Below are 25695 nucleotides of genomic sequence, written 5' to 3'. Positions count from 1 at the left end.
CCACACAGTGTGTGTTCGTGACTAAGCGTGCGCACACACTATTCCGCTTAAGACTCATCAGGAACCCTGCCTTATACGGAGTTAGGAATCGCTTCTTTCTCTGTCTCTTCGCCCAGCCAGACGGGGCTGTGAATAAGTGCATCCCGTATTTAACCTCGGATAATCATATCCTAATAGATTCGCTGGTATGAAGTAAGGCTGAAAGAGAAAACGCGTCGAAGTTGTAGCTCAGTTTATTAGTTGTCGGTACCTGAATCTACCTAGGTTCTATTCTACTCTAGGAGAAGTTCAATGAAGAGAGAATTTCAGAATAGTAGAGTTTATTACAATGATAGGATAGTATACAGAACGAGTACAAGCAAGAAGACCGAATTAAATATATATTAAGTTCTGAATTCATACTAAATTCTCAATAAATACTAAGGTCACAATCACTTAGTTGACCCATATTCAAGTCTAATATTGTCTCTTGCCTATCCCAAACGACTAAGTTCTTATATACATCTTTGAATCCATTATTGTCTTAACTTCTGTTTAAAGTCGCGAAAAAGAATAAAAATCATAAACGGAGAAGAAAACGAAGAAACAAGTAAAGTCACGCTGAAGTGATTCAAGTTATTCCGAAGGGACATAGAAGTCTGCTTGACCCAGGGTATGTGCAGGGCGAGGCCTGTCGCCAAATTCAAAGTCCGAAAACTACATCTTACAGAAAAACTCAGCGCAGCGGCTAAGTCCACACATACCTGATTGGTATCGGAGACTACCAGAGGATGTCTGATCGTCTTGGAAGTCGGAGAAGAAATGAAGACCGGAACTGATCAAGGCCGTTTTCGACTCTTTATATAATACCTGCCCAAGGTCGACCTTGGACAGAAAACGGTGGAAGGAGGTGGAGTGGGAAGCTACAAAAGAGAGTGGAAGGAGGGAGGTGGGAGTATGCTTCGAACAAGCTACACTAGGCGCCATGTTTCAACCTGGTGGTTAAACGGTTAATCCAACCGGCTTTATTTGCTACAGAAATGCTTCGCTAATGATATTTTTGATAATACGTATTTTTTATTTCTTATTTTTTTTCTTTTCACTTCCTTGTTTGTAACCATTCTTACACGAGGTACAGTACGATTTATATTAATTATTTATGCATAATTTCCTCAGCCCTGAAGCCCCTTCTGTCGGCTTCAGCCGGCTGGAGGCCTATGCAACCAGGTTAACAGAAGCAAATAACGCGTTCACCGATACAGCCATCCCGACCCTCTTCCGTCCCATTAATGCCTCCACGTACCCCACAAGCAGCGTGGAGTTCACAATCCAGGAATCGATAGCCGGCCATCAGGCTTACGCGCCTTATGTAACAATATATATATATATATATATGTGTGTGTGTGTCTTGGCTCCTAAGATATTTGGATAATGCAAATGGATGCATAAGGCGACCCTCAGAAAAAGAGCATTTGTCTTGTACATCACAACGTCTTTTTTTTACATCACCTGATCAGGTGATTTGTTTTCTATGCATAATTCTATAATAGATGTAATAGTTGATTCCAGCCTTCTCAATGATTTGATTTTCTGTCTTGATTTAATATTAGTGTTCGTTAATACACCTAAATATATTAGGATTCTTATATATTTGTAAAAAAAAAAAAAAAAAAACACATTCATTAGTGTAGTAATATTTTACGATTTATGAAAAGAAAATCACGTTTTCCCTGTGTACTATTATTATTTATAGCACTGAATTCGCACGCTTGAATTGTTTATAAATGAAAGAAAGAAAAGGAAGAAAATATCGTATTTGAATGAATTATTTCCTCTTAAGTATGAGAGGATATTTTTGTATTTTGAAAAAAAGTAAAAAGTTTATTAATTATTAATTATTTAAATGTTTACTAAGTTTTTTTTAAAAAAAAAACATCCTATCATATTATTATTGTTATTAATAATTATATTAAGGAATTCACATACTTGCTTTAAGGAAGAAAGGCTTATTGAGTATTTCAATTTATTATTATTATTATTCACACATCATTGAATTAAAAAGATTTTAATTTTAAATAGTATGAAATTCTTTAATTCAATGATATACAATTAATTACTTAATTGATGAGAAAACATATTTGTTAGAAAATAAGGAAAACAAATAAAACATATCTTTAAAAAAAAAGAAACACAAAACAATAATCCAAACTACTTATTGATAATGATAATATGTACACAAGAGAAAAATAGTATATCGCTCCTTCTCGAGAAAAGTGACAGAAGTCATAAAATCTAAAAGTCGAAGTTTGTATCCCTCGCGAGAAAAGTGGCATAGCACGAAATTTTTCGCTTTTTTTTCTAACACACTCTGATTCTGGGATTATTTTAAAGGTATATTTACAACAACTTTACACATAAAAGAAAAAAAAAGATTGTGATTTAAAACAAGTTTAAAACAAGTTACGAGTTGTGTCATTTTTCTTGCGATGGATACGAAATTGGACCTTCTGGTTTTTTGACTTGTCACTTTTATCGAGAAGGTGCGATATGTTACTCATGATGTTGGGTTCTCAGTTTTATATCTTAAATACATTTCCCAATACTGTTTTTTTAAATGTTTCAATATTCACTGTAAGTATTAGTGCATTTTCACTTGAAACTGGCACTGAATATTATTTACTCTTCACTCTTAAGAAAACGTATTCTAACTTCATTACTATGGAAAAAAGTCTTCATATTGATGATGATGACGTCGATGATCTGATGAAATGTGGGTAGAAGTCATACTGTGCAATAATGATGATGATGATCACATACGATATTGTTCTTTTATTCTCTGAAATGAAGAAAATATACAAAATATAATTTAAAATTTATCTATAATGAACAAATGAAGAAACGATAAGTATAGAAATTAAAAAAGGCTTCCTGTAATAATAATGAGCAAAAATAACAGACAAATAATTTAAAATAAATATTTGTAATAAGAATATCAAAGGAATATCCTTTCTTTAAAGTGTTGATGAAAACCATTTAGTGTCTTTCCTTTAGTTCCATAACATAACTATTAGTATGAATAATGTCTACATAAGGATCATTAAACACTTTGAATTTATTATTGGATGGACATCGCTTCACCCATTCGTTGATGATAGAGTTCACAGTTTGATTATCAATAATGACGTCATTAATAAAGTTTGCTCCAGATTTAAAAAACTGCTTTTCCTACTGTTTTAGCGCCTTGTTTTACTAATGGCATGAGTGAACGAAATAATCTTCCTTACAATACCATGTCCAACTTGATAAGGTGATCCAACATAAACATTTCCAGTTCCAGAAAGAGCTTGTTCTTGATAATATTGTAACTATGAATAATTCATAATTGTTGATATTGCCACACTGGTCGAAAACCGCACTTAGTTCTGAAAGTAAGTGCCAATGGAGAGCCTGTACTGTCTCTTATATCTATTTTTATATGTCCCAAATGAATCTTTTCTATAGGTACGTAATGTGGAGGATTAAAGTTTCTATTAGTTCCAAATGCATGATTTACTTGATTCATTATTATGATCTGTAATAATGGTGCTACTGTATTTCCAACAAAGACGGATTGAATATCACAATATACAATGGTTGTTCAAGGTTGACCGAGATTTTCGTACTTAAATCGATAAATACAGGGATCATAACGAAACCTACGGGTGACGTCATGTATTCCTATTCCAGTAACTAGCGCGCGGGATGGTGTATTTGGCAAATGAGCAGGAGTTGCAGCGAACGTGGCGGGAAACAGATTTCTTGTGAAGGAGAAAGTTAAACCAACTGAGGTTTTCAGAAGATTGCAAGCACAATATGGTAAACAAACGATGTTACGGACAAGAGTTTACGAATGCTGTGAACAGTTTCACGAAAAACGGGAGCTGGTGACAAATGAAGCGCATGGACACATACGCCCGAGTGCAGTCACACCAATGTGTATGTCAGGTAGTGGGAATATTTCCGGTGGGAAGGAATTTAAAAAATGGGAATATTCCCGGGTTTTTCCCTTGGCATATAAATTCCCGGGAAGGAATTTATTTCAATTTATTTACTTTATCTTCAAAATTATAAGAATCATATAACTATTTACTTTATTTTAATATATTATGATTTACTCCTAGGTTTTAAATAATTTGAAGGTTAAAAAAAAATTTTTAGTGTATTTTATAGATCAATAATACAATTTTTTAAGTTCAATTTCCATTTACACCGAAAAGGTAGCAAAGTACTAATTTAGTCCTTTACTAATGATGAAAAAGAAGCATTTTGTAAATAAAATGTAGAATTATATAGAAATAGAGATGGAGTACTATTAATAGACCCTGAATCACCGTTAGCAATAAACGCCTGTCTGTCTCCTCTCTCTGACTCGTATTTCTGAAGAGGTACTCGGACTTCTCTTATATGTGAATAAAAGCATGAAATTTCGAGAAATGAGCAGGAAGAAAGGTCATGTGTGTCAATGTTACGTGCAAAATTATAAAGATAAGAAAGTATCTTGCAATACAGCAAGCGTAAATTTTGATAAAATAGTAACACACGTTTCTTCTGGCAGTTACCTAACCTATTTATTTAACATTTAACATTTAGTATGTTTATGACATCAGTTGTAGTCAAGTTTAGAAAAACCATTTACATATAAATTTGAACTGTTTAGCAATTTAAAAGTATGTGGATTTACTATACCATTTTTGACACACATTTACTTTTATATAATATATTGTAAATAAATTTCCATTTATGCGTAAACTCTGAATATAATAAAATATTAGTAAAATAACATAATACCGTTCAGAATATACATTATAAAGACTCCTTTGGGGATAACAGTAATAATATACAGTAATATAAAAATTAATTTAATTTTGAAATCATAATACAGTAATAGAATGCAAATTCCGTTTTGATTGTACATAAATTCCCGGATAAATATCCATTTTGGGAATCTTCACGAAAATTATCTTCCCGGGAATTTACCCATCACTATGTATTAACATGTGTCTTGCCAAAACTGACTTCCGAGTAAAGTCTTTTTTACATTCCTGGCACGTGAAAGGACGCATTGCTGTATGTATTAACATGTGTTTTGCCAAATGTGAGCTCTGCCTAAATCTTTTTCCACACTCATTACACGCGTGAGGTTTTTCACCTGTATGTATTAACATGTGTGCTGCCAAATGTAGCCTATAAACAAACGATTTTCCACACTCTTGGCAACCGTGAGGACGCATTCCTGTATGAATTACCATGTTTAGCCAGATTTGACTTCCACCTAAATATCTTTCCACACTCTTTGCACGTGTGAGGTTTCGCACCTGTATGTATTAACATGTGTTTTGTCAAAGCTGACCTCTGCGTAAAGCCTTTATCACACTCTTGACACGTGTGAGGTTTTTCTCCTGTATGTATTATCATGTGTGTTGCCAAAAGTGACCTATACCTAAATCCGTTTCCACACTCATGACATGTGTGAGGTTTTTCACCTGTATGTATTAATAAGTGTGCTGCCAAATGTTGCCTATAAATAAACCCTTTTCCACACTCCTGGCACCTGTGAGGACGCATTCCTGTATGAATTATCATGTGTCTTGACAAACTTGACCTCCATCTAAATCCCTTTCCACACTCTTTGCATGTGTGAGGCTCTACATCTGTATGTATTAACATGTGTTTTGTCGAAGCTGACATCTGCGTAAAGCCCTTATCACACTCTTGAAACGTGTGAGGTCTTTCTCCTGTATTTAGTACCATGTGTTTTGCCAAAAGTGACCTCTGCCTAAATCCTTTTCCACACTCATGACACGTGTGAGGTTTTCCACCTGTTTGTATTAACATGTGTGTTGTCATAGCTGACCTCTGAGTAAAGCCTTTTCGTGTAATAAGGGTATTCGCTTTTCTGGAAACAGTATGTTTAAGGAAGCTGTAAAAATACAGTAAAAAAGGAAATGGTAATTGATATAAATAATATAAAGCAAGAAAGAAAAGGCAACCGCTTGTATATAAAAACAGGAATAATTGAAAATTGTTCTATATTATTTGTTATTTCGTATTAAATGATATGAATACCCAGGGTCTCATACTCTATTTTCCGTGATAAAAGGAATCAGGAACTATCGAGAGTTCGCCCTACAATTTTAATTCTCCAAAGAATGTCCTTTCTCTTTTTATCTGAAGTTGTATCTGCATTATATATATGGTATCAGACTTAAATGTGTGCCAAGCTTCATATCCTATATTATAGAACGAATATCTCATTACTATAAGTGAAAATGGAGATACAAAATCACTGAGGACGTTTCTTTATAATATCGTTAGTTTTACTGCCAGAATATTTAGTAATTCCAGAACATCTTCCAATTCCCTCTACCAGAAACTGTTAATTTTTAAATTTTGAGTAAGAATTTTATATCTTAAGCAGTAAACCCATCTCCATTTTTGTTTTTAACATCCTCGGAATGCCTTTAGATATTAAATTTTAATTCACTTAACGATCTTTACGTCTATTGAAATATATCTGCATGGTTAGATATGATATACATATATATATGTAAGCACTTTTTGGAAATAAGGCCTCTTCAGAAACATCAAGGTTTTAATTCCTTGCAACTTTTAAGCTATGTATTAGAAATACCTGATATGATTGTAGTATTCAAAACTAAGATAATCAGGATCCGTGTTGCCCATTCTTCTTCCTCTGTTATTACACTGGTAAACTTCTAGAATATCCAATGTTATCATGCTGGATCATTCTTAGTTTGTCACTCAAAGAAACAAGTGTGCAATTATAAGTTTTCACTTCACGTGCTGAAATGCTATTAAATGAACATTCTATAAAGACTTTGCAACACTGCTATCAGAGATATGTCAAACAACGTCTCCAAGGTGTTTTTTGCATTGTGAAAGACTACAATGTTTACCTTTCTTTATTTTAAAAGTTAAGTGAGCGTGTCAAGAGAAATGCTCCACTCTATATATAAAAGCTGACAGATGGTGTTACAATTACATTATAAAAGTAAAGTAGCTCAACTGTTTGAAATAAATTTTCATGTATATTAAGTGTCTACCTTTATCTGTATTCTTATCATGTTACTTTTAGCGTAATGGGTATTGCGAGAAGAGAAGGAGGATTGAAAATCTCCGTCGAAAGTTATCATCTCAAGAATTTTTCTTGTTAGAGAAAGGAAACATTGCAAATAAGCATATCATTTAAAATAAATTGTCGCGTCCAGCAGTGTATTGGGAAATACCATATTTAAAAGTGATATTAGGAGTAATATCTGAGTCCGTTAGCTTGATGTTGAGCTTCTCTGTCATTAGTTTAGGAAAAGTGTGAATCGCTTAGATAAAATTTTGCACTTCAGGCAGAGAAAGAATCAGAGAATAAAAAAAGTTAGGGATGAAGAACTGGGGAAGTGAGAGTGTAGTTTTTGCCCTTTCAAAACTGCCCTCAAGTATATCTTATGAGTCTCTATAGGCATATTTTTTCAGAGTTGCCACGCAGATGGTGACTTGCATGTTTGTGTGGAAAGCCAAAGAAATGTTTCATTTCGATCATTTGGGTAAATCGTTAAAAAGGAGTTTACGAGCAGAGAAAATCCGCCTTGGTCTTTAAGATGAAGGACAAAAAGAAAAAGAACTTTTGAAACTCTGAGTTTTTTCAGTTTTACGTCCCACGATTATGCCGGTTAAGGTAAAAAGTATTTTTAATATTAGAACGTTGTACTAGAACACTCGACTAACAGGGCCGACACCACCACCACACTGAAAATATACTTCTTGCATCCAGCATATATTATCGACTCAAACAACATTTGTGATTATTATTATTATTATTATTAGATTTTGGTTTAGAACGGTTTTAACTAAACTGAATCAGGTGAATACTGAAATTACCCCCTTGATAGAAAGTTCTAATATACTTCCTTCTGAAACAGCTTTTACTCTTTTATTAATTTCTTACAGTGTAAATAAAATCATATCTTTATCTGAAGGTTTATTAGTGAATAAGTAGATATGTAAATGTATCTGGAAAGGGTCAAAAAACATTTATTCTTGAAAATTATCATGAGCAGCGAATTACTCATTTAGCAGTTCAACCTTGTACCGAATCGTGATAAAACTTCTTAATAGCATTTTGTTTGTTTATTGGTTACTAGTGCTTTTGTTGTTTTTCTACAGTAGCGGAAGGGAGGTTCGGTGGCTTTTTGACAGAGTGCTCACCTCTGGTCTTTCACATACAACGGTTCAAAAGTTACTTCACTTTCAATGTGTAACTTCACATCATCACTAACAATCATTTTGTTCCGATAGAAAATATTACCCTCAAAAAACTCGACCATGGCCGTAGCGAAAGGTCGTGTACATTCTTTACGTGACTAATCGGATCCAATATCTCAACAAAAGAAGGTAAGTATAACCACGCAAATATTTCTATCATAGCAGAAAAGTCAGTTGAACATTGTGAATGCCCATTTGTGGAACAAATTTGGTTTCTTTACAATTTTTTAAGTGTTTGAACGGCAACACTTTAACATTTACATCTCATTGTTCTGCCTAATGAACTGGTTCGGAACCATGTAAAACACTACGCCGTATCCTTTAAAACCTAGTCTGTTGCATTAGCAAAAGTAATATATTCAATCATAAAATACAACTGGTTTAATATTTTAGTGGAAGATATATGTATAAAACGGAAGTCAGCACGGAAGTTCTCATATCATAATTTTGAAGTAAATTATGTTTTCCCATTCCATATAAAATGATGGTGTATACTGAGTCGTACAACTCTGAAGAGTATATCTGTCCAGTCGTGGAAGATGAATTGTTTCGTGTAAATCACGTGTTCGTTAAGATAAAAAGCAGTTTCTCAAGACTCCTTTGCAATTGTACACGCCAATTGCAAAAAATTCCAGTAAGAATTTTATGAAAATTAGGAGACGGTTCTATAAAAGATAGAGTGTGTGTTATGTAATGGCTCTCATTGTTTAACTATACAGTTTGTTCACAGTCGTTTCATACCTGGTTCAGTTATGAGATTATATGAATTAATTTTCGAAATTGTGGAATCTCTGATAAATGTGAAGAAAGTAATTTTTGACTTGCATTTCACTTTTAGTGAACGGCCGAAAATGCAAAATGTACGGTAGTTGGCATATTACGGACTCTCACGCAAATGTACTGAAAGGAAATATGAAAACTTTGAAAGTGATTTGTTTATTTAGAATGAAAACTTGAACATTAAACCTATCTAAATAAGAATTAGAACTTGCAGCTGTAGTCAGAGTAGTGAATAAACTAGGTATCCTTTATTCTATGCTAAAGCTTAACAATTTAGTTTACTGTATATGCCATTAAAGTTTGTAATTTACGTGCAAATACCTGCATTAACAATACACTAATTATCACAATTAAGCTAAATAAACCATGTAATTTTTAGATACAAATATCTTCATTGCATTATATATAAAAAATATTTAGTTTCTCCCTACACTATTTTAAATTTCATTGCATAAACAAAGAACATAACATAAGCACGTTTGTTATTTGTGTAACATTTTAAAGTAAAATCATTAATTTATATATCTATCAAGTAAATTATTATTAGATCAGCACACAAAAATATTCACCTCAACAAAAATATTTAAAACATTCGTTTTATTATTTTATTAGATCATTTTGCAAGAAATCGACATGTTAAGCACACAAGTATACTAACGTAGTGTTCATCCTTGCACACTACTCACTATGCATTCGCAGACTTGTGAACTTGGATTTTTGATGCACACTATGTGGTGTCAGTTCAAAAAATAAGTGTACTTCGATTGCGCATTTGTATCTTATGGACAAGAAGTTTATCTGCATTTTTCTACTAACAGTATCATGTAGACAAAAATGGATGAACCTGTCAATAGCATAACTTGGACTTAAGAAAACTGTTTAGACACTCAATGCTTTGCACTGTTGTGTATTCCCTAAAAAAAAAACCCGGCACAATGCAATTCTTCATACCTCAGCTTCAAGTAGACAGATACATACGATTTCTTGTTAGATAATGAAACAAATATCGAAAGATTTTAAGAGACAACGTACTGCAGTATACAAAATGCTTTACATTACTTGTTTCTTTGTAACTGCTATTATTTTGTGTTCTTATACGTTGCGTGTAAACACTATAGTCCACTTCGGTTAAGTTCGTTCTGTTATGTTTATTATGTATTTTTAAATTCTATGTACACATATTGGTTAAATTACCTCTTTATACTGGAAAAAAATATAACAGTAGCACATTTACATTCGTGGTGCTGAAACAAAATGTCGGAAGTTGACAACTCTCTCAACGGTGAGCTTGGTTAAACGGTGACCGCAGTCGCATACTGGTAGGAGAGGGGAGTTCAAATGAGGCTGATGTTAAGGAAAGAAAACATTAGTCTACTGAGAGGTTTCCTGGGATTCTAATAAAAATTGATTTCCCCTCAAATATACAGAAGAGGGTTAACCTCGCGGACAAATGTGGACTGTCCCTTGAAAACAGACAAAAACGAATTAAATATCGGTATTTTGCATTTGTGGTGATGTTACAAAATGTCTGGAACTGCCAAGGCACAACGGTTTTTGGTTTTAGGATTTCTAAAATGGTTTCAGAGGCCGCTTTAAAAGTTGACTTCTTACGGAGCGAAACAAAAGTCCTTGCTTGCTTTTGTTTGCTTTACGTAAATCATTCGTAGTTTGCATTATAGTTCTTCCGGTCTAAAAGCACTTTTTTCGTAGCAACAGGTAGTGGAAAAGTTATCCGCAAATTCAAACGGATTTTACCTTTTGTTGACACGGTAGCTCGAAACCGGGATAAAGTTGTCACCTAAGCATGGGATATATGTATCTCACATAATGTTTCGCTTTCTTGGTTAAAATATTGGCCAGCATGACGTGTGTATATTAGCGTTTTCGAGATGTGATACTGGAGGAGATAGCACATATTGTTGGTCTTAAATTAAACTTCGAAATTGGTTTTAAAATCACTATCTAGGAAATAACCAGTTTACTCCTGGCATGTATGTGAATCGAATCCATAAAAAAAGTCATGGTATCTCTATAAATTCATTAATGCTGTCTCAATGTGTTGATGTTGTATATTCTGAGACACGAACCTTTATCAGTGAAGTTAATTCATCCAGGTATTAAAATAATTTATTTACAAGAGCTGAATTTTTAGTTCGTGTGCTACGAGTTCGTTTATGTTAAAAAATACCTTAAAATTATTTTTAAAAAAATAAGTGAAAGTGTTTCGTAAAAACACCTTAAAAATATTGGTGACAGGTGTTGATAATTTCTTCGTGTGATCCGCACTTGGCATTCTTATTCACTGAGGAGTCTTGTACATAAAATATTATTTTAGTTTCAGAACCGATAAATAAAAACATACAAGCTTTTGGATCATAGAGTTAGAGTGAAAAGTTATATTCAAGGAAATGAGTGACTGTACTCAATAATATAAAACGTATAACCGACATTTCTCTCACAAAATAAACCTCTTCCCATCTGAGTTAGTGTTTCAGAAGACTCGAATATTAAATATTCGTGAGATTTAAGAGAAGTTTTATATATTGTTTAAAGTATTACAAAGTTATCGCTTTCTTTGCGAGCATTTCTTTATAAGAAGATTAGCCGTTGCCATTACTCAGAATCGTGTCAATAATTAATCTTGACACTCAAGTCTTTCTAGAAAAGGAGGTTTATACCGATTTTTCGTTACGTTTGAATACATATTTCACTACTGAACTTTCTGACCTCTTACAAAGCTAAGCATCAGATTGCGGTATTTTGTGTGTTCAAATATTAACATCTGCATTAACTCAGTTTAAAGTGAAGAAAGAAAGAAAATATTAACTAAGTATTGCAAGTGTTGATAAAATATTTATATAGATATAGATCTGATGAAATAAGTTCACTTAAACATACCTGAGGCTCTGAGCATTCTTACTTCCTTCTCGATTATCATTTCCTTCAATTCCATCTTCGGGATCATTCATATCTTCAATAGTGGCCGAGATGTGGTTGAATGATTCTTTCGTGTTGTGTGTAAAATCGGAGGATACTGGCTTCATGTTATTGTGAAAACCTTTGGTATTTACTTGTACATCAGCTGCTGACAAACACTTCACTAAACATACTGCTTTCGAAGTTAATTTCGAATCTGATATTGTTTCATCCTCATTATTTTCTGAAGCTATATTCTCTCCTTCCATTGCACTTTCCCGTTTCTTACATTCGAAAGGTATTGCAAGAGGATCTTTTTGATTATTAGTGTAACTAGTACATAGTTCATAATTACATTCCTCAAATGACTGGCTTTCTGTTTTTATTTCAAGTTTAACAGGAACGTCTTCTATCTTTATCTCCATTTTATTATAAGCTAACTTGAAATAATAAAAGGCTGGTAGCAAACAAAGAATCCTTCAAGTTGAAGATTTAAAACATTTAGAGTATAATGCTAAATGAATCCAAACAAATCTGAAAGTAATAAAAAATATATTATATCAGTTTTAACAAAATTTATGAAGGGGTCGGGAGAAGAACAGGGTAAGTACCATTTCAAGTGAAATGGAGCTAGCGGGCGGAATGGTTTGGGTAGGACTAGGATGTAAAATTTGAAACCATTATTCTCAAATTTCCGTAATTTTGCTACAACTCATACCAAAATATCGATGTACGGAAATACAGAACTATACTGTAATATTGAAATATAATATTCAGTATCAATATTTTTTTATAATTTCCCATTTGCTTAAGCAGATTTATTACATTTTTCTTCTAATTTAAATATAAAAATAAGGGTTCCATTATGTTTCATGTGCATTATTTTTCTTCCTATATATAGGTATGTTTTATCAGAGTACGATTCTTGTTTTTGTGATTTCTTTTTAAAGAAAGCTGCGAATTCTCGACGGACGATCAGTGTTGCATCAGAACAGAAAACGCCAAAACTCAAATTTTCTCTGCTATATTACTAGCTTATATTTCTAAAGTAAAATAAGAAAAGCAGTGTTATACAATTTTTTTACTTAAACATGTATAAAGCTTCAACCTTTACTGTAAGGTTTTGAAGTAAGATTTACATGTTCTCTTTAACCTTTATCTTTAATTAAATAAATGTAACGCTAACAATTTGTAGTCACATTAAATTTTCCTCCTTGTTGTTTGTTGTATGTGTTGATTTACAGGTCTTGCCAATTTTCGGTAGTTTCGTTCTTTCAGTACTTAATTGTCATTGGATATTTCCCCTAGTAAATTATGGTTTTGGTTATAATGTTGTATTGTGCCTATTTCAGCACCAATGTTATGTGAGACACAGTGGCGGCGATAAGGGCCCCGCAGACCCCGCGGCGCGGAAGGGCCTCGGACCTGAGGGGGCCCCTACAAAGTATGCTGATCAAGGCACCTTTTACACGACATTTACCCTATAATTTTAATGCATTTTGAAAGTATTTCTCCACAGCCTATAATTAATTCTAACAGTTTCACTAAATTAAATAATGAAGTAATCATTAAAATTAAATAATGAGGTATGACTGTGAACATGAATGTCAGGTTGCTCTTTGCGATTTTCCAAAGATTTTATTTTCCAGTGTAACATTTGTCTATTGAAATGTTTCGTAGGTAGAGACAAATAGCAGTCCGGGCGTGTCTTTTTTCTTTCACCAATTTTATTATAAAATTTCTAAGTACAATGTCTAATTTTCAAAGAGTAATTAATAGTGTATTTTCTCCTAATTGACCAGATGAAGGAGATTGGTGTTTTGCGGGTGCCCCTTTAGCTCATGGCAGCGTTCAGAACACTTGCTAGGTTATATGTGAGATTTATGGGAAACCCTCTCAGCTCATGGCAGCCTCTTGAGGTTTTTAGTTGTAGTTAGAATCCCTAGTCCAGGTGTACCCTTCGTGGCCCCTCTTTTATTTGTCCTCTTCGGGTGGTTCGCCCTCCTTCGGATCCTTTCGTATGGTCCATCTTCTTTCGGTTTCCTTCGTGTCTTTCTCTTTAGTGTATCGTCTTCTTTTGTAAATAATTGCACGTGTCGTTATACATGTGCTTTTGCTGTAATGTGGGAATCCTTACAATATTATTTATATTAGTTTATTATGCCATATTTTCGTTATCGTGTATCTTAGACTACAATTACCGTGTATTACAATAAGTTATAACGTATATCAATAAATTATTGTGTTCGCTGGAAATATCTACCAAGAAAACAATTCGAGACATTGCAACTTGTTAATTGAAGAAGACAGTTGCTTATTCAGTAGTTTGCCGGACTTGACTACTGACTTACAGCTGTACCTCACACTTTCTGTCACAACTGCTGCAGCAGACAGAAGTTTTTCAAAATTAAAAATTATCAAGAATTATTTACGGAGCACCGGAACAGAAAGTTGATTGCGTGCGCTTTCCATTTTGAGCATCGAACATGTAAAAAACGAATAAAATTATTGACAAATTCTTGCTCCTGAAGAACCGAAGGTTATCGTGTAAACAGTTCTTAAAAATTTAGTGTTCCATTTCATCCCAAGTGAAATACAGTGATAATGATGCTTACAATACCTCTCCTTAGTTTTATTTTTATGTGTGTATGTGTGTGTGTTTCGTGTTCCGGTGTGACGATACAAGAAGAGTTTCCATTCCGTTTTATTCTAGTCAATGAAAGTACTATATTTTACGCTAGTACACAAAAATATTCTACTTTAATTTTTCCTCTGTGTGGAATGTAGTTACAATAATCTCGGATAACTGAAACCCGAATTATCCAAAATAGTAAATCCAAAAGGACATGTACTGTACTGCACGGGAATAAACTAGAGGGCGGGGACGCGCTAGGATATGCCTAACCCTTTTGCTATAAAGATAAACTATTACAGTACTAACTATATATAGATGTACTGTAGTCCTAAAAATGTTCATTTAACTTAAAAAACTGAAACCAGAACCACTGGCGTAACAGACCTTAAGTCCTGAGCCAGCGCCAACGCCATCTGTTAACGACTGATGGACCTCGACCACCTGAGTGACGAACAGGTGATAAGCCCATTGCGTCACCCTCTCCCAACAGGCGTATCACTCACCAGTTTTCCTCACGACACTGGCAGATTCCAAAAGTTTGGAGTGCTCCAGCGGAGGATTGAACCCAGGATTACGTGGATATGAATTGAACGCTCTAACTACTAGATTATGGAGCTCCTTAAATTTAATAAAGAACGTAAGTGTAGCCTACAAAGAGAGTTTTCAAGTTATTTGATCTTCAAAACATTTCAAATAAATAAAAAATACTGTAGACCTAGTACAGGCCCGGTAATATATGTCCATGACTTAACAAACAGACAAATAAATATAACCGAAATAATCCCGCTACTTTAGTTCGGTTAACCCTGGTTATATTATATTATTATTATTATTAATATTATTATTATTATTATTCGTAGTAGTTGTAATCATAGTGGTAATACTGTTAACAATGTAAAATGGTACAATAATAATACATATAGAAATTGTAAATTAACTTCGAGTAACACATGGCCTTTTGTTCAGTTTTTGCGGGGGGGGGGCGAAGCCACTATCGCCGCCACTGGTGAGACATGGATTTACTGGTTAAGTTTTAACAGTATGAGTTCTTACCAGAAATGAAAAATTCCTTACCACAGAAGGCGCTCAGGCTAACAAAAGAACAGCTAGAGAGCTCTTATATTGTGTTATAATAAGACATATACTAACTTCACACTTCAGAGTTGAGCGTAAAAGCCCTTAAATTAACGAAAGAACAGACGTATTTCAAGCGCAAATGCATGGTATATTTGACTGAAATGAAAAATTACATGAAAGGTATTTCGCTCTCATGGTGTTTTGTTTAGCAATATAATGACATTTTTCGATAATTAAAACATCAAAGTACATATCTCCAAATCTTAACACCGAGCAGTTTTATCGGTATGTGTGCTAACGTAAAATTTCATTTCTTTTGAGTCAGAATAACTTTGAATACTGTATATAGTGTGTCCATAAAGCAATGGTGCAATTTCGAGAGGAAAAACGAAAGAAACAAACGAAGTTAGAGATGAGAAAACTTCAACAAATAAAAAGAAAACTCTCCAAGTTGCCGGAGAATGATATACAAGCATGTGCGCAAACAGATGATGACGCAACAACACGAAATGCACAGAAGCCAAGAACGAAGCCAGTCAAAGTGTGGACGGTACAAAGAATAGTTCAGTGTGTTCTGTTGCTAGATTCGAATCTGTCACCAAAGTGAGTCGTGAATATCGCATTGGGTACAATATAGCGCCACCACACGAAATAACATTGCTTTGTGGGATAACCAGTTTACGGATACCCGTAATTTGTTGCAGAAGCCCTGCTTTGATAGTCTATCGGTAAGTGACGAGTCTGTCGAGTCTAAACGGGAGAAGTACCTAAAGAGAAAAAATCTATGCGTGCGTGTGTTCGAATATTATAGCTAAAAAAGACTGGGGTTTTTCCGATAATTGACTAAGCGATAACAAATGATAAAATTTCAAAACTGTTTCGTCGATAAAGGATTTTAATTTGACGGAATTATCGAACTTTCAAGACTCGAAATGTTCGAGACTTTCGAAGCGCTGAGATTCTCGAAATATTCGAAACACTACAAATGTTCGAGACTCGTAATATTCGAGATATTCAATATGTTAAAAACATTTGACTACTGTGAGATTTTCGAACTGCTCGTGAGTCTCAGATGGATTGCAAGCAGCATATGCGTAAAGATCTCCGTGTGATCCCATTTTATCTAGTCATTCGAATTTTTTGAAGAGTTCGGAAATATCAGTGGGTTTGGAAGAAGCAACGCAATCGATATGAAATCTTTAAGTTATACGTCCCACACTTATGTCGGATAGGCTAAAGGAGACGGTGATGATGGAATGAAGGGAGGGAGGAAACGGGAGAACACCGAGAAAACACACGAGCACAGTGTTTGTCCACCCAACGCATCGAGGTTATCATAGCTGTACATAATATGTACGTACATTGGCCTATATGCAGGATGTTTATTTCAAACTTGCCTCCCTTGAAATGAAGTGAAAGAAAAGTTTCTTCCAACAGGTCTTTAAGTCGAATGTTCTTGTACAAGGCTCAAAATATCTATCAGGAAAGGGAGATAAATATATAGAAATAGACACAGCAGGAGAAAACAAGCATCATTCAAAGGGGATTCAAATCAAGTACACAGTTACTCCACAGACCGTAACTTCATCGCCAAGAACAGGACAGACAGAGAAAAAAAGAGTATCTTGCACCTGGTTTCGACGGTTTAAATTAAAGTTCTGGATGGAGACAGCTTCTGATATAGGTGACTGAAGGAAGTACGATAAGATTGAAGATTTATCGAATTTTGATTTTGAAAATATATTATTGGGCACTCAAAACCCTTCGAGATTTTGAGATTGTCGAAATGTTGTATAACAGTTAAACTTCGAGTATCAATGAAACAAATGTTGAGAATTTCGGGTGCGGAGCTCCTTATTTTAGATCGCGCTGTCTGTTTATTTGTATGAGACGACCGAGAGAAACTTTCGAACAGATTGTTCAATTTTGATGAAACTTATTTTAAAATGCTTTCCTCTGTTTTGTCGTACGCCAGCTCTTTTCGGTTGCCTTAAAACATCGCAATTCCATTGAGTTCGAGCATTCATTCATACATTGAGCATATTCGTAATGTTACAACTATAATTAATATTACCGTTTTCTCACTATTATTATTACTCCTACTTCTATTATTTTTACTATTAAAATCTTTTGCTGTCATTTTTTTATCTCACGTTTAAAACGTTTCAGTAAAATACTTTATGTTTTCTGGGCTTTTGGTGCGATCTAAGCTATGTGAAGTAGGTACATGTTACACCAAATTATCGATATATTTGGGGATAGCTTAAAGTTATACAAACCTAATTAAATACTAATTACAATCAGAAAGGATGAATACTGGTAAGGTAACAGAAAACTAAATTTCATTAGATTACTAAAGATCTCTCTCCATCAAATACTTGCTACGTGTGAGTGAAAGACAACCTAGGTCCACTTTTCCATTAGTGTTCACATTTTCCTTTTTGCCACCATCCTGTTCCCCGCCATTTTTTCTTTGCTGCTAATTGAGAACGCCTAAGATCACGTGCTACACTAATACTTAATGATTAGAGATCGGGACTAGAGACCGACCTTCTGTTATTAGCGCAGGTTTCTACGGCCAAAATTCTCTATTTTGCCGCCATTTTGAAATGCGTATAAACACGTGCAGCAATTACCGAACTCACGCTGAAAAGCTTGCACAAGAACCACCATTTTTGCTGTTTCTGAGCACTCCTACTGGCACCCGCTCGAACCCTAGCTCAATGAAACAATTAGCCTGTAAGCTGTAGCTGACTAAGGTCAGTAACCGTGCAAAGAATTACTTGATTTGGTTCACCGTTTACCATATTACCGCAATTATACTTCGTGACTTTCTTCTTAACTCTATTTTCTTCTCGGTACGATCATAAAACAGAATGGTGTGACTGACAACTTCTGCCGCCCTAGTTCCGTTGTTTGTGGCACTAACTAAGAGTGCATACAAATGCGAATCGCTTTATCTGGTGCCATTCGCATGACACAGACACACAAGAAAACACGGCGCGACCCGCTACATTAGTCCGTCCCTTTTTACAAGGTGTGCCAAAATGAGCACAAAAAATGAGTCACGGTGGACGGATCGACGGCTATAACGTTTTAATCTGAACCATTCAATTATTTGGAAAGCACTTCCTCTCCTATGGGGTGACATTAATAAATTCTAAACTTTTCAAATAATACTGAAAACGCCACACTGGTTTGCTTGAGTCCATGGTGTGGAATATCGAACGCATTTATTTTCGTATGAAATGAGTGCGAATAGTTGCCTTTCAGGTGAGTTTCCTGTATAAATACACGGGATTTTTTAAAAAAAGAATTTTATAAATGAGAAAGCATTAATGCAAATGTCGTCTTCTGGATACTGCCAGCATTCTATTGTTCAGAATAGGCAAAATATGATCGAATTTTTGTATATTGTAATAGAAGAGGGTTGATGAATATTGTACCTTTTCAATCAAAATACCTTTACTTTTTGTAAGAAGTGGGCCATATACATCACAGTAATCAAAAAATGATAGTATCAGTGTTTGTGTCAGGAGTATCTTGGTATCTGTGCACAGACAGTCTTGTATTTTGTACAAGTTCATTGTATTCCCAGAGCTTTTGAACAGTGGGTAGAGACGTCATTATTCATAGCAAGTTTATGATCAATTTGTACTCCAAGGCTTCTTACAGAAGGTGAATATCTGTTCCAGTTCATTATTTGTAATTCTAATTTTTCAGTTACAATTGTATTCAGCTGATTTGCGGAACCTAGAGCAATATAAGTACACTTAATGGATTAATAACAAGGCCGTTATCAACACACCAGTTAGTGATAGCACTAAGATCTTGATTGAAGAGTCGAACAACCAGTGGTAAATTTTGATGCAAGGCTTTTTATAAACAATTGAGTTTCGTCCGCCTAACAGTAAACCTTTGAATGCTGTACAACAGATACCAGATCTGCAGCATATAATGTAAACAAAACTGGTCGTAAAATTGAGCTTGTGGAACACCTCTAGCAAGAACATCAGGAACAGAAATTTTGTAATGAGAGGAACTACGTACAGCAGCTTGTTGTTTTCTCTTATATAGATAGGATTCGAACCATTTTTTGGTATTTACTGAAAAGTTATGGTATTTTACTTTTGCCAAGAGAACATCATGCTGGACTAAGTCGAATGTCTTTGAGAGGACTAATAAAACTAATATTACCACATATTTAGCGCATTGTCATTTAGCGCATAAAGCACACCGTCTTTAATAACTAACAAAGCCTTAGAAGTGCTGTGAAATTAAAGATACCCAGATTGTTCGGACGGAGGTATGCCAGAGTTATCAATATATGAAATCATCTGCTGAATCACTAACTTTTCAATTACCTTTCAAAATATTAGCTGTAAATTTATTGGCCTAAGATCACTAATTGTGTAATGAAAATGGAAAACGCTGAAAGTGCCACAAAGTAAAACTTCCAGTATTCAATAAAAAACTTCCTAAAACTGTACTTTATCCTTTAAATATGTATCCTAGCGACTGTTCTAGAAACTAGTAGGAATTTTTCTGGCACTTTGGACCTTCTCTAGGTTATTGGCGATGTCGTTTACAACACATTCCATGCAAAAAATCGATTTTGTATTTTTTGGCACTTTCAGCCTTTTCCATTTCCCCTACACAATTGATTTAATGCAAGGCTTTTAGTAATGGCAGAACTTTAGCTATTTTCCAGGCATTAGGGAGTTTACCATTCGACAAAGACAGTTAACAACATTATTTAAGGGATATGTGGTAACAGCTAAAGCTATTTTAAACATATGTGGGTTTATTTTATCAAAACCTGCGCCATTGGATTTCATGTGAACAATTCCTCTTTTAACTTCATTCTCATGAACAGGTCTTAACATAAAAGGAGTTACAGAATCATGTATATCAGTGAACTATACCGACTTATTTGTTTATGAAATGTATCGTAACTTGTTACTGAGATTTCAAAAACCTTAGCAAAATGACGGTTTATGACATCTAGACAATTTAGTTCTTCAGGGAGGTTCAACGTTGAACTTTTTTTTACCTATTCCCAAATTGTGGAACTTCCGCCAAGTGTCTTTATTGTTTTTAGCGTTATTTATACGAAAGGAAAAATACTCAATTATTTCTTGTCGAATAACTGCCGCAGTAAAATTACAAAGCTCTTTGATCTTATTCCAGTGTTGCTGCAACTTAGTGCGTTTGAACCTATAGAACTCACGATCGGGCATTTTAATTAGCAGCCTCGCGTTACTAGACACATAAGGTAATTTGTTATTTGAAATTTTAAATGTTTTCATCAGCGCGTGCTAATCGAATAGATGTTTTGAAGATTTCTGAAGTAAATCAACTTTAGCATCTATAGAATCCTGAAATGCAGTTTGTTTCCAGTTCAAGATTTCGGCATTTTGTAGAAATACGTCGCGATTAAATCTATTAAAGTTGTGATAACGAAAAATATCAAAAGACTTTCTTGTTGGGTTTTTAATGTTGAGGATAGCATGTATCACTGAGTGATTGGATGATAAAATGGGTGGAAAAACGCCATTTGATGCTACCATGTCAATTTTATCGGTAATAATGAGATCGAGTAATGATTCAGTAAACTCTGTTACTCTGTTAGTTCTTTAATGAGTTGGACAAGACCAAACATATGCAGGATACGATCCAGTGCTTTGTCAGGACAAAGCTAATGACAATTAAGGTCACCTAGTATATAAACACAATGAACTTGCTGATAGACATGTGTAACCCGATCCTCAAGAATAGACATTTTGGTATAGGGGGTACTTCGTGGTCTACATAGATACGATACCTATGCGTAGCGAATTTATTTTGACAATTACCGTGAGGCATTCTACTTGATCTCATAGGTACTTAAACTAGTTTTACATCTTAATTTTCAAGATAATACATTAAAATTCTACCAGCATTATGTTCTCTGTCTTACCGGAGAATGGAGTAACCAGATATATTAATGAGACTTGTATCAGTTGAATTGTCAGCCACGTTTCACTAAGTATAAAAACACCACACTGCGATTCTAACAATAGTATGCGTAGTTCGTCTATTTTAGCTAAAATGGAACGAACATAAGAAGGCATAATCAAAAACTGAGACACTTGTCGTACCATAAACTCAAACCTTTCCTGAAAGTTTTTGTTGATACCGGTATTTAAATGCTCATTTGTACTTGCCCGTGGTCATGTATGCTCCATAGAGGATATGTGAAGCAACATGTATGTAGCGAACGCAACGACATTAATAACTTTATAAAGAAAATCGCAGATGTTATTTACTCTGTTAGAAAAACGGGTCCTTAACCTCGTGTAGAATGATCTTGAGTATCGCTTAGATGTCTGTAGGGAGACAAATTAAAGCCACATCGAACTACACAGACTAGCTATAGAATTTGGGATTTTTTTTTCATTTTCTTAAGATTTTACATTTCTACCTTGTTTCGTTGAATTCCTGTGACCGGTAAAATATGACCTTGACTTTACAGAAAACTGTATAATACTTGAAAGATAATTTCCTTCTAAAGAGTCAAAGGAGTTTCTTGTTCTACGACATTGAATACCAGGTCCGGTAGGTATGATACCCTTCCAGTTGACTTTTCCGATAGGACTTAGCTGTTTCTTTCAATCCCACAGAGAAATCTTCTGAATTTAACACTGTTACAGCTAATTATTCGAATGAAATATTAGCACTGTGAGTGCTAATCACATATATATAAGGAGTGGCTAAACATAAGGTGACTGCGATCACGTATAAACTTGTCCCTCATGTCAAAAATCATTTTGTTTTCTTTTATACTTATACGGTGTTAGGATCTTGGATTATCCCTAGATTTCATAAGCTGTTATATACTTACTGGATGAAGTTCCAATATTCTTGCTATTTTGTTAGTGTTCTTCTCCGATAGAGATGTGAATGTTGTATTACGGCAAAAAAAAAAAAAAAAATGATATCTATGAGGCCATGCTCATAAGATATTAGCGAAAATAACGGTAGTCTTTTAAATGCATTGGTATTGCACATATTTCGATGATTTTGGTCAATCTTTGCTTATTGTACAACAAAACTACCAGCTGTATGATATTGTTTTGGAATTCATGAAAATTATTTGCAAGCGATAGATTGTACAATGGAGATGATCCATGCAGGAAAGTTTTCAACACAAATATACAGTTACTAGGCATATTTCCAGAAAGCAAATATTACACAAAACTCCGTCACAAAATTCGCACTCTGTAAAGTACATGACATAAGAATGCAATTTGTGTAGAACATTCATAGAAACAATACTTAAACGAGCCCTGCGGGGCTCCTCAACATCTTCCCTCGGTAAGCTACAGTTTGCGAAGTAACACTGAAGATCTCATAATTTCAAGATTGGAAGAGAAAATAAAAGATACCCAAAATCACTTGTTCTGCAAAGATGGCACTGTGCACGAAACATGCTTCGATATTTAAAAAAAAAAAATGAAATCCTTCAGTTTTACGTCCCACGTTTGTGCCCGTTAGGCTAAAGGAGACTGTGATTATGAGAAATGAAAGGAACGGTCGAATGAAGAATGTGGGAGGTAACGGAAGAACCCCGATAAAAATCACGAGCACGGTGTTTGTGCACCGAAATCCATACTGCGCGAGGTGGGATGGAACCAGGGACCCCAATCACCAAAGGTGAACTTCTACCACTGGGCCACCGCGCCCCCCATTTATGAAAAGATTTACATCATGAATTGATATAATGGAGTGAAAATATGATTGTTTTTTTTTATTTAGAAAAAAACGATTATAAATGAAACACAATAAATAAAATATAGTACACCTGCTTATGTGTACGTCTCGTTAACATTTTCATTTGCACATTTTAAGTAATACGAAATGCACTTTTTATTATTGCCATATTCTTCCAAAATGAAATACGATACCCCACAATAAAGAAGGGGATTAATTTTTAGAATAAAAAAAAGCCAAATGCCTTGGGGATGCCTGTCCCCTGTTTCCACTTTTATCGGTTATGAGCAAATCTAGAAAGGCTAATGACCCGTTTTCTACGGAATCACAGATAAGCTGCCGCGCGGTTCCACTAAATTCATACTGCCTGACCTTTATTTAAAATTTGTTCTTTTTGGCAATTTAGCGTAAGTTCGTTTCCGTGTTTTTCGTTGTAATTTTGGCCATGTTTAGTTATAGGTGTGCAGCTTTAATTCAGGAAAGGATGAGAAAATTTCGCTCTTTAATTTTAATATTACTTTTGCTCAGTTTGGAATAGTTATACTAACTTTGGTTACCTTAGGTTAGGGCTATTTGGTTACATATTTCTATTCATATTCTCTTATGTGCTCCTGTAGTAGGTACCGGTACATATACCTTCTATAGCTGTGTAGTTTTACTACACGGATAAATATATTTATGAAAGGAAATATAATACGAGACGAACTTCCCATTTTGGGAGGGAGAATAAGGCGCCATATTTTTAGGAAATATTTTTAGGAAATATGTCAAAATTTGGTTGTACTGTTTGCTCGAATAATGCTCAAATCAGTACAAAAATATGCATCAATCTGTAGTAAGTTATCTCTAGAATCTACTTTTGCGTTATAATTGCATAATTATCAATGATAATTCTTAACACTGTTTCCATAATGACAGGTACAGTTTGCAGCAAAAAAACCTGAAACATAAGCACGCAAGTTTATTGTCAAACGACGAAGTCTCTTCCTCGAAAATAAATGCTAGGGGAGGAAGTTGAGGTTTCTCCTGGCGAGAATCGTGCCACTTAGGGTTATGTTGCTTCCCTGTGCTGTTAGGCGTAGTTTCACAATAAACTTACATCTCATGTTCCAGGTTTTTGCTGCGGACTGTAAATGTAAACCGATGCGTACTTTGGGCAATTACAGCGCAAAACAGGAAGTTAATGTTTTCGACACTTGTCTTTCCTTATGCACACACCACCATCGCCTGCTTCCGCTGACAAAATCGTATGTGATCCCTTAAATTATGCCCAGCTTGGAATCCTAAAATGGAAAGTTCGCACTTATTTATTTATAGCTATTCAACTATTATCGTGTATAAACTGGGAAGTAAACATTAAGTATGATAATTTAAATGCCAGCGATAAATTTGATCTTTTTTTAACTAAGTTTCTAAATATTTTTGAAATGTATGTGCCTAAAAGAGTGGTCCGATATAATTCATCAAAGAAAACCAAGTTAGGTAAAAGAACGTGGTTTACCCCAGAAATCTCTGCTATGACAGCTAAAGTAATGCAGTATTACAATATATATAAGAATAAAATGACTAGTGAATCCAGTGATAATTATAAGTCTCAAAGGAGTAAATATAAATCTGCAATAAAGGTAGCGAAAGCAACATACAATGAAAATTGCATTCAATTATCACCAAGTAAATGCAAAACTGCATGGAAGAAAATCAACGAGGTAAGCAATAGTAATAATAATAACAACAATAATGTTATGCTGTCGCCTGACACTCTTAACACGTATTTTGTTACTTCCGTAGAGGAAATCAAGAAAAACAATGCAGATACTAATGTAAATATGTATCAGTATTTAAGTCAACATAGTCCATTTAAAAGCTCTTTTGTTATTAACCATGTTAACCCTGATGATGTCAAAAAAGTAGTAAAAAAAATAAAATTTCTCACAGTAACGATATATTTGACATATCGAACAACCTTATAAAAGCTATCATTAATCACATTGCGCAACTTCTTGCAATATGCTTCAATAAATGTTTCTCTCAAGGTATTTTTCCTAAAGCGCTTAAAATAGCAAAAGTTATTCCTATATACAAAACGGGAGATCGATCGTGTTTGTCTAAATACCGTTCAATATCTCTTAATCCAGTTTTTTCTAAAATTATGGAAACCATTGTTAAAGATCAGCTACATAAATATATGACTGACCAAAACATAATTCTAGAAACACAATTTGGATTCAGATCTGGGAAAT

General features: G+C 34.4%; 1 protein-coding gene across 2 annotated transcripts in view; it reads right to left on the bottom strand.

Annotated features, from left to right (window-relative positions):
• Positions 1 to 2131: 2131 nt before the first annotated feature.
• The window catches only part of LOC145675621 (uncharacterized), a 41332-nt gene continuing 17768 nt past the window's right edge, over positions 2132 to 25695 (bottom strand). The window contains exons 2-3 of one of the 2 annotated variants that reach the window (XM_081746160.1): positions 11974 to 12525; positions 2132 to 2815 (exon numbers count right to left, since the gene is read on the bottom strand). In XM_081746160.1, the coding sequence (XP_081602286.1) occupies positions 2809 to 2815; positions 11974 to 12416 (450 nt within the window). In that variant the 5' untranslated portion in view covers positions 12417 to 12525 and the 3' untranslated portion in view covers positions 2132 to 2808. Of the gene's footprint in view, positions 2816 to 4988; positions 5939 to 11973; positions 12526 to 25695 lie in introns of those variants that run through there. The other variant, XM_081746159.1, reaches the window with a different exon arrangement.

This window comes from Thermobia domestica, chromosome 18 (genome assembly GCF_964235325.1).
Source record: "Thermobia domestica chromosome 18, izTheDome1.hap1.1, whole genome shotgun sequence".
NCBI classification, from domain to species: Eukaryota; Metazoa; Arthropoda; class Insecta; order Zygentoma; family Lepismatidae; genus Thermobia; species Thermobia domestica.
This window is presented reverse-complemented; position numbering and strand designations above follow the sequence as displayed.